Below are 14,189 nucleotides of genomic sequence, written 5' to 3' on the forward strand. Positions count from 1 at the left end.
GGATGCTCAAGACAGCAGAGGCTGACCTCAAGAAAGGCACCAGTCAAGTGTTGATGGTGCAGAATAAGGCTAAGTTCAAGAAGGGTTCTTGGACTAAGAAGAAGAAGGCTAAGTCAGGAGGCAAAACTCAGGACTCTGTCCCGAGCGCTGCCTCAGGGACTAAGCCATCTCCTGCAGCTGGATCCACTTGCTTCTATTGCAAGACGGATGGGCACTGGAAGAGGAACTGCAGCAAGTTTTTGGCTGACAAAGCCAAGAGTGGAAGTGGGACTTCTAACTCAGGTACGCTTGTTTGTAATGTTATAGACATTTATCTTGCTGATGCACCTAACAGTTCATGGGTATATGATACCGGATCAGTAATTCACATCTGCAACTCGTTGCAGGGGCTGGTAAGAACTAGGAGCGTGGCAAGAGGCGAGGTTGATATTCGAGTCGGCAACAAAGCAAGAGTCGCTGCGTTGGAAGTCGGCACGATGCAACTTCATTTACCTTCAGGATTCTTAATGGAGCTGAATAATTGTTATTATGTTCCAGTGCTTAGTCGAAACATTATTTCTGCCTCATGTTTAATGAGACAAGGTTATGAGTCGAATATTAAGAATAATGGTTGTTCTTTATATTTGAAAGATATGTTTCACGGCTTTGCACCCGTCCTGGACGGGTTATTTATTTTGAATCTTGATAGTGAATCAGTCTATAACATAAATGTGAAAAGGTTAAAACCAAATGATCTGAATATGACTTACTTTTGGCACTGTCGGCTTGGTCATATAAGTTGGAAGCGCATGAAGAAGCTCCATGATGATGGACTTTTAACTTCGTTCGACTTGGAGTCGTTCGAGACATGCGAGTCATGCCTACTCGGCAAAATGACCAAGACGCCTTTTGCAAGGAGTTGTGAAAGGGCGTCTGACTTGTTGGATCTAATACATAGTGATGTATGTGGCCCAATGAGCACGACAGCCAGAGGTGGTTATGAGTACTTCATTACCTTCACTGATGATTTGAGTAGATATGGATATGTCTATTTAATGAAACACAAGTCGGAAGCCTTTGAGAAATTCAAGGAATTCCAGAGTGAGGTACAAAATCAACTCGGCAAGAAAATAAAGTTTCTACGGTCGGACCGTGGAGGCGAGTACATGAGCCATGAGTTTGATGACCATCTAAAGAGTTGTGGAATAGTTCCTCAGCTTACTCCACCGGGTACGCCGCAGAGGAACGGTGTATCAGAACGGCGGAATCGGACCTTGTTGGACATGGTACGATCAATGATGAGTCGAACAGATCTACCTTTGTCATTTTGGGGATATTGTCTAGAAACTGCAGCGTTCACACTAAACAGAGTACCATCGAAATCGGTAGAGAAGACACCGCATGAGATGTGGACTGGCAAAAGGCCGAGTTTGTCTTTTCTTAAGATTTGGGGCTGTGAAGCATTCGTCAAGCGACTTCAGTCGGACAAGCTCACGGCCAAGTCGGATAAGTGTATTTTCGTGGGGTATCCAAGGGAAACCTTAGGGTACTACTTCTACAACCGAGAAGAGGGCAAAGTGTTTGTCGCTCGGAACGGTGTCTTCCTTGAGAAAGAGTTTCTCAGTCGGGGAGTCAGTGGGAGCACAGTGCAACTCGAAGAAATTCGGGAGGAACCTGCTAGAGGCGAGTCAGCTACAGTCTTAGAGGCTGAGCCGGTCGTGGTATCTATGCCGGTAAAAGCGCCAGAACCACGGAGATCTGCTAGATTGCAAAGTGCTCGTGAAGTATTACTGTTAGACAGTGATGAGCCGACAACTTATTCGGAAGCGATGGTGGGATCTGATTCTGAGTCATGGCTTGGAGCCATGAGATCTGAGTTAAAGTCCATGGATGAAAATCAAGTTTGGACCTTGGTTGATCTGCCAGACGGTGCAAGACCCGTCGAGAGCAAATGGGTCTTTAAGAAGAAAACTGACATGGATGGAAATGTTTCTGTCTATAAAGCACGGCTTGTCGCGAAGGGGTTCCGACAGGTTCAAGGAGTTGACTACGACGAGACCTTCTCGCCCGTAGCGATGCTTAAGTCGGTTCGGATCATGTTAGCTATAGCAGCCTATTTCGACTATGAGATATGGCAGAAGGATGTCAAGACGGCTTTCCTCAATGGAAATTTAACTGAGGACGTGTATATGATACAGCCCGAAGGTTTTGTCGATCCGGCTAACGCTGACAAGGTATGCAAACTTCAGAAATCCATTTATGGACTGAAGCAAGCATCTCGGAGTTGGAACATTCGCTTTGATGAGGTAGTCAAATCTTTTGGCTTCATCAAGAGCGATCATGATTCTTGTTTGTACAAGAAGTTTAGTGGGAGCAAAGTAAATTTTCTAATCTTATATGTGGACGACATATTATTGATGGGAAATGATGTCTTGATGTTGCAAGAAACCAAAGAATCATTGGAAAGGAGTTTCGCAATGAAAGATTTGGGTGAGGCAACTTACATACTGGGAATCAGGATCTATAGAGATAGATCTAGGCGGCTCATTGGATTGAGTCAAAGTACATATTTGGACAAAGTGTTGAAGAAATTCAACATGGAATCGTCTAAGAAGGGATTCTTACCGATGTCCCATGGTGTAAAGCTTAGCAAGACTCAGTGTCCTTCGACAACTGATGAGCGAAATCGGATGAGTGCGATCCCGTATGCTTCGGCAGTCGGATCCATCATGTATGCCATGATTTGTACTAGGCCTGATGTTTCCTATGCTCTAAGTGCAACAAGCAGATACCAGGCTGACCCTGGCGAAAGCCACTGGGTAGCAGTTAAAAACATCCTTAAGTACTTGAGAAGGACTAAGGACATGTTCCTAGTTTATGGAGGTGAGGATGAACTCAGTGTAAAGGGTTACACGGATGCGAGTTATCTCACCGACTCAGATGATTCTCGTTCGCAATCTGGATATGTGTTCGTGATGAACGGAGGGGCTGTGAGCTGGAAGAGTTCCAAGCAAGATACTGTGTCTGCGTCTACAACAGAGGCTGAGTATATTGCTGCCTCGGAGGCAGCAAAGGAAGCCGTTTGGATCAGGAATCTCCTGATTGATCTTGGTGTGGTTCAGGGCGCGTCCAATTCATTGGACGTATATTGTGACAACAATGGTGCTATCGCACAAGCCAAGGAACCTAGACAACACCAGAAGAACAAACATATACTCATGCGTTACCACCTCATTCGCCAGTTCGTCGAACAAGGTGATATCAAGTTATGCAAGGTACACACGGATGCAAACATTGCAGATCCGTTGACAAAGGCGCTACCACAGCCTAAGCATGAGGCGCACATGAGAGGTATGGGCATTAGATGTCTAGACATATGATGTCAAGATGATTGACTCTAGTGCAAGTGGGAGACTGTTGGGAATATGCCCTAGAGGCAATCATGTATGATGTAATTCCCAATGTATTCATAAATATTATTGAGTTGTCCTTGTTTGAACATCTGATATGTATCATTGAATATGTGATTTGATTGTGGAACTATGTATTCATGTTGTTCATACTAAATTGTCCTTAGTCATTGAGGTTGTGCTGGACACATAACCTAGACTAATGTGAAAGTTGGCTGATGACTCGGTTCCACTTGTCATGGGCATGGTGATGTCATTCCAGCTTACACGGACTCGGCTAAAGAGTTTAGCGAGTCGGACTGACCCATATTGAGATGCAACGAGTAGGTCGTCATTTGCATGTCTCAATCAATGTAATCCTTAGACCTGAGGTTATCGCACAATCCGAGTTGTGGATCACCAACTTAGATTCTGTCAAACGTTGTTCCGTAACAGGGCAGTTATAAAGGCAGAGTTCGGGTTGACTGAGAATCAAGCTGTGTGATGTGGATAACCAAGATGGGATTTTGCCCCTCCGACTGGAGAGATATTCTCTGGGCCCTCTCGAGTGATATGATTCGGGAAGCATGGCCATGCGCGACTTGGTTAACTGTTAACCGGGTCGATCGACTAAGAGTTAGTCGGATGAATCGTATATCACAGATTGAGAAGATAGTTGAACTATTAAAGGGATGACGATTAATCGCCTATAGTTCGACAAGGTATATCGTGAGGCAAAAGGGACTAAGACGTATGTCACATTGGAAGGTACGTCGTCATGACTCGATGGTACTTGGGAGTCGGCACGTTCTGCTAGGAGCCGCTACCGATTGATCGATTGTGAGTCGGACTCCAATCGTGTCCAAGTCGCCATGAGCCTGCGGGGTCACACACTTAAGAGCGGGAGCAAGTATTTGGTCGGGTTGGACCCGAACTGGAATTGGGCTGACAATGCGAGTTGGACTCGGAGGGTGGATGGGCCACAAGGCTTGGAGCCCACTTCCACTCGATATATAAGCAGGGGCGTGGGATGCCTAAAGGGCAACGGTTTTTCCACTCTCATGCGTTGAGAACCCTAGCCCGATTCAGTTCAACCGTCGCACCGGACCTAGCAGTCCGCCGCCGGAGCTCCTCCTCGCACGTGTGGATACCGGCAGAGGTGCTGTACGTTCAGCACTTCGACGATCGCGGGATTGGATCGGCTGGATCGGATCGAGGGACTGCACTGCATCAAGGCGCCGCATCAATAATCCGCAACTGCGCGTCTAGTGGTAATCCTCGTGGCCTTCTACCTCGGCTAGATCTTGGGAGTTCGCGTAGGAAAAGTTTTTGTTTATCTCTACGCGCCCCTTCAGATGTATCTCTATAAATCTTGATGCCTAATATATAAGCTGCCTACCAAGGTCTTTCATTAAAAACTTTTATTCAAATAGCCTTTAACACTTTTAAGAAGTTCTATATCATTTCCGAACAACAATATGTCATCCACATACAGTATCAGAAATGCTACAGAGCTCCCACTCACTTTCTTGTAAATACAAGCTTCTCCATGAGTTTGGACAAATTCAAACCCTTTGATCACCTCATCAAAACGGAGATTCCAACTCCGAGGTGCTTGCTTCAGCCCATAAATGGAACGCTGAAGTTTGCATACCTTATTAGCATCCTTAGGATCGACAAAACCTTTGGGTTGCATCGTGTACAACTCTTCCTCAATGTGACCATTAAGGAACGCGGTTTTGACATCCATCTTCTAGATTTCATAATCGAAAAATGCAGCAATTGCTAACATAATCCGAACAGACTTTAGCATCGCTACGGGTGAGAAAGTCTCATCGTAGTCAACTCCTTAAATTTGCCGAAAACCTTTTGCAACAAGTCGAGCTTTATAGACAGTAATATTACCATCAGCGTCAGTTTTCTTCTTGAAAATCCATTTGTTCTCAACGGCCTTTCGGTCATTGGGCAAGTCTACCAAAGTCCATACTTGGTTTTTGTACATGGATCTCATTTCAGATTTCATGGCGGCTAACCATTTTTCAGAGTCTGGGCTCATCATCGCTTCCTCATAATTCGTAGGTTCATCGTTGTCTAACAACATGACATTCATGACATGATCATTGTGCCACTCAGGAGTGGTACGTGTTCTTGTCGACCTGCGAAATTCTGTAGTAGTCTCATTCGAAGCTTCATGATCATTATCATTTGCTTCCTCTCTAGCTGGCGTAGGCTGCATAGGAACAGTTTCTGGCGCCGCGCTACTCTCAAATCCGAGAGAAGGTTCAAGAACCTCGTCGAGTTCTACTTTCCTCCCACTCACTTCTTTCGAAAGAAACTCCTTCTCTAGAAAGGACCCGTTCCGACAAACACTTTGCCTTCGGATCTGTGATAGAAGGTGTACCCAATTGTTTCTTTAGGGTATCCTATGAAGACTTGGGTTCGAGCTTATCAGGTTGTAGCCTTTTGACATAAGCGTCGCATCTCCAAACTTTAAGAAATGACAGCTTAGGTTTCTTGCCAAACCATAACTCATACGGTGTCATTTCAACGGATTTAGATGGTGCCCTATTTAAAGTGAATGCGGTTGTCTCTAATTCATAACCCCAAAACGACAGTGGCAAATCACTAAGAGACATCATAGACCGCACCATATCTAATAAAGTACAATCACAATGTTCGGACACACCATTACGTTGTGGTGTTCCAGGCGGTGTAAGTTGCGAAACAATTCCACATTGTCTTAGATGCGTGCCAAACTCGTAACTCAAATATTCACCACCACGATCCGATCGTAGAAATTTAATTTTCTTGTTACAATGGTTCTCCACTTCATTCTGAAATTCCTTGAACTTTTCAAATGTTTCAGACTTGTGTTTCATTAAGTAAATATACCCATATCTACTTAAGTCATCTGTGAAGGTTAGGAAGTAACGATATCCACCGCGCGTTGTAACACTCATTGGTGCGCACACATCAGTATGTATGATCTCCAACAAGTCACTCGCCCGTTCCATTATGCCTGAAAACGGGGTTCTAGTCATCTTACCCATGAGGCATGGTTCACATGTATCAAATGATTGAAAATCAAGTGATTCAAGTAGTCCATCAGAATGGAGTTTCTTCATGCGTTTTATACCAATATGACCTAGACGGCAGTTCCACAAATATGTGGAACTATCATTATCCACTTTGCACCTTTTGGCATTAACATTATGAATATGTGTATCACTACTATCGAGACTTAATAGAAATAAACCATTCACAAGTGGTGCATGACCGTCAAAGATATTACTCATATAAATCGAACAACCATTATTCTCTGATTTAAATGAATAACCGTCTTGCATTAAACAAGATCCTGATATAATGTTCATGCTCAACACAGGCACCAAATAACAATTACTGAGGTTTAAAACTAATCCCGAAGGTAAATGTAGAGGGAGCGTACTGACGGCGATCACATCAACTTTTGATCCATTCCCGACGTGCATGGTCACCTCATCTCTTGCTAGTTTTCGTTTATTCTGCAGCTCCTGTTTCGAGTTACAAATGTGAGCAACCGAACCAGTATCAAATAGCCAGGTGCTACTACGAGTACTAGTAAGGTACACATCGATAACATGTATATCAAATATACCTTTGACATTGCCAGCCTTCTTATCTGCTAAGTACTTGGGGCAGTTACGCTTCCAGTGGCCAGTCCCCTTGCAGTAGAAGCACTCAGTATCCGGCTTAGGTCCAGCTTTGAGCTTCTTCGCGGGAGTGGCAACAGTTTTGCCACCCTTCTTGAAGTTTCCTTTCTTTCCCTTTGCCTTCTAGAAACTGGTGATCTTATTGACCATCAACACTTGATTCTCCTTCTTGATTTCCACCTCCGCAGTTTTTAACATCTCGAGGAGCTGAGGAAGTGTCCTATCCCTCCCTTGCATATTGTAGTTCACCACAAAGCTTTTATAGCTAGGTGGTAGTGACTGAAGAACCCGGTCAATGCCTAATTCATTAGGAATCCCAATTCCCAGTTGTCTCAGGCAGTCGGCGTACCCAGACATTCTGAGCACATGCTCGCTAACGGAGCTATTCTCCTCCATCTTGCAGTTAAAGAACTTTTCGGAGGCTTCATACCTCTCCGCACGGGCTTTGGTCTGAAACAAAGTATTCAGTTCCCCAATCATAGCAAATGGCGTGTGGTGCTCAAAACGCTTTTGGAGCTCAGGTTCCATACCAAGCAAGAGGCAGCACCTAACTGCATTGTGGCCCTCAGATTGAGTCAGCCAGACGTTCCTAACGTCAGCAGAATCCGTTGCTGCGGGTTCTGCACCAAGCGCTGCATCAAAAACATACACCTTTTTGGCAGCTTTGAGGATAATCCTCACATTACGAAACCAGTCCGTAAAGTTGCTTCCATTGGACTTCAGTTTATCTTTCTCTAGGAGAGTATTCGTATTGAACGTAGTACGGTCCATTGATCTACAGCATATTTGCAAAGACAATTAGACTATGTTCATGATAATTAGTTCATGCTAATCAAATTACTGATGAACTCCCACTAAAATCAACATCCATCGGGTTGTTTAGTGACACATGATCCAAATCCACTACACCAAGTCCGATCATCACGTGAGATGGAGTAGCTTCAATGGTGAACATCATCATGTTGATCATATCATTCATATGACTCATGTTTAACCTTTCGGTTCCTTGTGTTCCGAGGCCATGTCTGGACATGCTAGGCTCATCAAGTTAACCAAAGTATTTCTGCATGTGTAAAACTGGCTTACACTCATTGTATGCGAACGTAGAGTTTATAACACCCGATCATCCGGTGGTGCTTCAAAACGACGAACTTTTGCAATGGTGCATACTAAGGGAGAACACATTAGGCAATAATAAATATGTTATTATCATATTTCCTTGTTCTTGATAAATGTTTATTATCCATGCTATAATTGTATTAACAGGAAACTAAATACATGTGTGTATAAATAAACAAATACCGTGTCCTTAATACGCCTCTACTAGATTAGCTCGTTGATTAAAAGATGGTTAACATTTCCTAACCCTAGACATGTGTTGTCATTTAATAACGAGGTCATATCATTAGGAGAATGATGTGATGGACAGACCCAAAGCTAAGCATAGCGTTTGATGGTGTCACTTAAGTTTAAATCGCTAATGCTTTTATTATGTCAAGTATCATTTTCTTAGACCATGAGATCATGCCACTCCCTAGTACCAAAAGAATACTTTGTGGACATCAACCGTCATCTCGTAACTGGGTGATCAGAAAGGTGTTCTTCAGGTATCTCGGAAGGTGCTTGTTGGGTTGTGTGGATCAAGACTGGGATTTGTCACTCCATGTGACGGAGAGATATCTCTGGGCCCTCTCGGTAATATAACATCCTAATGAGCTTGCAAGCATGTGACTAATGTGTTTAGTCACAGGATATTATATTGCAATACGAGTAAAGAGAACTTGCCGGTAACGAGATTGAACTAGGTATGGTGATACCGACGATCAAATCTCGAGCAAGTAATATATCGCGAGACAAAGGGAATTGAATACCGGATTAATTAAATCCTCGACATCGTGGTTCAACCGATGAGATCTTCGTGGAATATGTGGGAGCCATTATGGACATCCAGGTCTCGCTATTGGTTATTGATCGGAGAGGTGTCTCGGTCATGTCCACATGTTCTCGAACCCGTAGGGTCACACACTTAACGCTTAATGTCTCTAGGGTTTGATGAGATAATAGATGGTGATATCAAATATTGATTCGGAGCCTCGGATTGGATCCAGGACATCATGAGGAACTTCGGAATGGTCTGGAGATAAAGAATTATATATGAGAAAGCTGTTTCAGGGTTTAGGAAAGTTCGGGATATTTTCCGGTATCGACCGGGAATGTTCTAGAAGGTTCTGGAAGTTCTCAAAAGGTTCTGAAAGTTCCAGAATATTCCTGAGAATTTAATTGGGCTTTATAGTAATTAATTAGACCAATCTAATTAGTTATCCCCTAAGGGGCCTAGGAAAGGAGAGGAACAACTCCACCGTACGGTGGAGAACCGTACGTGGGGAGTTCGTGGGGAGGGAGTCCTCCCGGGACTCCTTTCCCTCCCCTGGCCGGCCCTAGCTCTTTCTTGGAGGAGCGGCAAACCCTGGTCATCACCCCCTATATAAATAGAGGTGAGGGGCAGGGGGAGATGACACACCAAGCGCTCAGCTGGATCTCTCTCCCCTGAGCCCCTCTCCTCCTCCTCTCTAGCGCGCAGCGAAGCCCTGCCCGCGGAGCTCTCCACCATAGCCAGCACCACGCCGTCGTGCTGTTGGAATCTCATCGACCTCTTCTCCTCGCTTGCTGGATCAAGAAGGAGGAGGCGACGTGAAGTTGAACGTGTGGATACCAAGGAGGTGCCGTCGTTTCTGCACTGAGATTGATCTCATCGAAAATTCCACTACGCCAACAACGATCCCGTGATCGTAACGCTTTGTGGTCTACGAGGGTATGATGCTCATTATCTCTCTCGTTACTTACATCTACTAGATATGATATTGGGTTTCTTCCGCACATCTCGTAGAAATTTTTTTGTTTTCCATGCAACGAACCCATCACAATGTTCGGTCCTCCTATCAAAGTGGTATTAGTGCTGATATGTCATGATTTTGGCCTCAAAATACCACATTAGCTTAGGCTTTTTCTCTTTCTTTTGACGGAAACAAATTGACTTGAGGGATAAAACGAAAAGTGATGCTAATTTTGATAGGATAACATGACAATTTTTGGGCCAAAACCATGAAATGTGGTACTAATACCGCTTTGGATGGGACGAGGGACCATTGGTGTCCGATTTCAATGGTTAGAGGGTGAAAAGTGTACTAAGAAATTGAGGAACCACTTGCGTACTTTTCGACAAATAGAAGTACAAAAATGTATTTTTTTCTCTTTAAAAAAACTACCACAATCGAGACAAGTATATTTGTAGCAAAGTTTAGATTACAACACTCCTAATCCATTTAGAGTTGCTATGTCTGCCATCTGCTGCACTCTTTACCACTCTCAGCAATCCGACACCAAGTCGACATTGACTCTACGCGTCATCTAGAATCGACGACAAAATAACACATGTAATATTTGTGTCTTTAAACTTACTATAAATGATTCGTTAGCATTAAATGCGGTGATGTAAATGACCAACAGGTCGACTCTTAGTGATCCTTTAAAATCGGCCTCTGTGGATGCCCTAAAAATGCAGGCCAACGTCTCCTGTCCATTAATTTTCACAGGATCAAGAGACGAAGGAATCCGAATATCACAATATCTCCGGTTCAAAATCAGCCTATGCAGATGCCCTAAAAAGGCAGGCTCGACGCTAGATTATGGAGAGTTCCTTAGATTGTTGTTTCTTTTTTTTGTTGCCCTTTCTTTTTCTTCATTTTAATCTTGTACTGTATTTACTTCTTGGTTGAGTTCTTCTAGACCACTTTGGCAATGAAAATCACGCTGTCTCTTTTCGTCAGAAAAAAAAAACAATCTCGATGCGGGCTCGGCTGAAGACGTCAATGAAACGTAGCCCTCACAGGCCTACACTAGTTAATACTACGGTTAGTGGGCCCTGAATGGACCGTATCCCGGCCCATCGATACACGGGCTCTGAGTCCCTTCGTCAGTTCGTCTATATAATCCCAGCCATCGATGCCAGGCCACTACTCCAAACCCTAGTCCTTCTTCCGCCGCCGCCGTCACCGGTGGGAGCTCCGAAACTTTCATCTTCTCCCGTCTTTGTCGCGCTGCCACCCCTTCATCGCCACTGATTCGCTCGCCGTTTTCTTTCCCTCTTCTGATCAGCAGGAGCAGCACGAGCAGAGGTCGGAGATGGCCAAGTCGAAGAACCACACGGCGCACAACCAGTCGTACAAGGCGCACAGGAACGGCATCAAGAAGCCCAAGCGCCAGCGCCAGACCTCTACCAAGGGGGTAGGTTCCCCCTTTACTCGCAATCTCCAAGATCCAAACTTAAAACTATAATCTAGGGTTCGATCTCGGTAGTTACTAGTATGATTTACTGTTGTTACGAACGATCAGTCTTTGGAGCCCAAAATTATGAGTTTCTTCTTGGAAATTTATTTAGTTGGGCCTGAAATGCGTTGGTATTGTGGACATGTCAGTGTGTATGATAATCGTTGTTGAAGTTCCCTGTGGACACCTGTTAGATTTGGTTGTTAGGGCTATGTTACAATGTGATCCGTGAATGCCGCTGTATTTTGTGCAAATTACTGGCGCTATTCTAGTTCTACTTTTTCTTGCCGTCGTTTAGTTATTATCGCTGAAAAGTGGTATGTGCACACTGTTGTGTGCTAATCAGTCCCTTGAGCATTTGATTTATGGTATGAGCACGGCAGCACGAGGGTCCATATTGTTTACGTTATCTGATTATTACCATGCGTGTACCCTGTAATTTGTCAATATGTATGCCATGTCATATAAGTGTGCTGATAATTTCTTTGCTTGTGTTAGATCAGTGTTGTCTTCATGCATTGCATAGCTCCCAAACCATTTGCTATAATGTAGGTATTATGACCTGCATTTTGTTTCTATCGGTGTCTTGATTTTGTAATCGGGGATCTTCAGTGACCTCTATAGGATTTTTCTGTCAAATAGTGTTTAAACGACCTTCAGATTAGGTTCCTGATTCTATGTTTGTCTACTGATCAATGCATGCTATTTTCTTAGATGGACCCAAAGTTCCTGAGGAACCAGAGGTACTCAAGGAAGCACAACAAGAAGGTTGGGGAGGCTGAGGTTGAGGAGTAAGATGGGCAAGTTCTTGGTGATGGATATGTCTCTTGTATCGCTAGGATCTACTGTTCTTAACTTTATCTAGTTTTCTGTATGATCAAAGGATATCTCTGCTGGTTACCCAAGTTTTATCATGATGTCAAGTTGGATCTCTACAACCTGCTACAAACTTTTGAATTAGAAATGATATTTGCAGCTTTTTTGAAATTGTTATATAGCTATGTATGATTATACTGTCTATGCCTGTGTTTTTCTTCTGTCAAGCTTTTTATGTGCTTTATTCTTTATTCCCATTGGTTTTTTTTTTGAGGTCGAACATTTATTCCCATTGGTTGGTCTTGGGATGCTGGCAGCAGTTCTATAGGTCTTTCACTTGTAACCCTTTGATCTCCATGTTTGGTTTGAGCCCTAGCTTTGGTTATGTTTTACTTGGCCACAAGATGTCCATTGTTGTCACTTTTTCTATGCCAACAGTTTGGTCATGGCCAAATGTTTGGCCGTTCCAAGCATAAGCATTTAAGTTGCTGTGGTGACGAATCCAGATAGGCAAAAAATGGGCACTGGCTCGTGAGAATTAAGTTCTAAAATTCAATGAAAATTGTCATAAAAATATTTCTGAAAATAATTCATTATATAAACACAACAGACACGTTCGATAGGCAACGAATCATTATGATATGGATAGTAGTTGATTAGAATTATTCTATGAATTGGGCCCATTTAGGTGGCGTTTGGTTCATGAGCGGGCCGCACCACTTGGGTTGGACTGGCCCAAAACTAATTTTCCGTGCGTTTTGTTTCGGGCGAGGCGCTGGCGGAGCGGCCCAACAGCGCATCAGTCGCTGGCGGAGTCGCCTGATATGCGGCATCAGTCGGCTCATGCTGGGTCGTCCTCCTCTCGCTCCCTTCTTTCTCTCGCTTGTCTCATCCCGCTCGCGCCGGTGGCTCGTCCCCTTTCTTTCCACTACTACGAGCTCCTCCCGTCCGCCGTCGTACGCGTCCCCGAGCTCCTCCCGCCCGACGCGACCTCGAGCTCCTCTCGGGCGATTCGAGCCCGAGCTCGCCCGCGTCTCCTCCAAGTCCGACAACTCCGCCGTCGTCGTGGAGGACGAGCGGCGGCGGGACAGCAGGTAGAGGACGGGAGGGCAGGGCGGCGGGCGAGCGCTTGAGTCCGACGACGAGCGCGGCGGCTTGACGGCGGGTAGGGGAAGGGAGGGCAGGGCGGCGCCGTCGACTGCTGGGTGGCCTCGAGCCCGACGGCAGGCGAGCGTGGCGGCCTCGTGCGACGGTGGTCTCAATCCCCACATGGAAGGCAGAGGAGGAGGATGAGAGGAAGAGGACCTCTCCTTTTTTCTTAACCGAAGCAACCACTAAACTGGTCGGCCCTGCCTTTTTTAAACAAACATGAAATTAGTTGAAGCCACCCCTAAAATTTGGTTGGGGCCACCCCATCCTTCCCACACCAACCAAACACACTCTTTACTCTCGCAAACAGACACTACCATAGCTGATGTGAGTGACATGTTTGGTATATCGTCTCAAAATTTCAGAATTTTGACGATTGATTGACTCCCCCAAACAGACACCAGCAAATACGAACGTTCTGTGCTTAGAATGGGCTACAAACGACCAGGAGGAAATTTTGGAGTCTTTCGTAGAGATGGATCATGGAATTCTGAGGCTTTCACAAAGACGGAATCGGGAGGGCAAAATTATCAAGAAGGTATGGGGAGAGTGGGGGTGTGACCCCGTGAAGCTATGCGTTTAATTTCTTGTGTTGAGAACTGAATGGCTTAGACGCTGCTGAAGAAGGAAAGGGAGAGAGCGGAGTGGCATGAGATTAGGCATGTTGGTGCTCCTCAGAATCGCTTTCTCCCGTTCTCCTGTAGCTGCTGTGGCCACGGGGCGATTTGGCGGCTGGCGGAGGGAGGGGCTGCGATCCGCCAGTGGTGCCGGTGGCGGTGGCGGTGGCGGGCACACTACGGCTGCCTTTGTTTAGGCTGGAGCTGAACCCAAGCTAGCT

At 45.0% G+C, this 14,189-nt stretch overlaps 1 protein-coding gene across 2 annotated transcripts; it reads left to right on the plus strand.

The window, feature by feature from the left end:
- Positions 1 to 11,003: 11,003 nt before the first annotated feature.
- On the plus strand, positions 11,004 to 12,383 carry LOC100838587 (60S ribosomal protein L29-1). 2 transcript variants are annotated; one of them, XM_003568586.4, is made up of 3 exons: positions 11,004 to 11,115; positions 11,216 to 11,344; positions 12,101 to 12,383. In XM_003568586.4, exons 2-3 carry the CDS (start codon positions 11,243 to 11,245, stop codon positions 12,179 to 12,181), a joined length of 183 nt encoding a protein of 60 aa, XP_003568634.1. In that variant the 5' UTR covers positions 11,004 to 11,115; positions 11,216 to 11,242; the 3' UTR covers positions 12,182 to 12,383. The 2 variants fall into 2 exon arrangements, with proteins under 2 accessions (XP_003568634.1, XP_010231510.1); XM_010233208.3 differs by having other exon boundaries at positions 11,007 to 11,115; positions 11,219 to 11,344.
- The last annotated feature ends 1,806 nt before the right edge of the window (positions 12,384 to 14,189 follow it).

This window comes from Brachypodium distachyon, chromosome 2, assembly GCF_000005505.3.
Source record: "Brachypodium distachyon strain Bd21 chromosome 2, Brachypodium_distachyon_v3.0, whole genome shotgun sequence".
In the NCBI taxonomy this organism is placed as follows: domain Eukaryota; kingdom Viridiplantae; phylum Streptophyta; class Magnoliopsida; order Poales; family Poaceae; genus Brachypodium; species Brachypodium distachyon.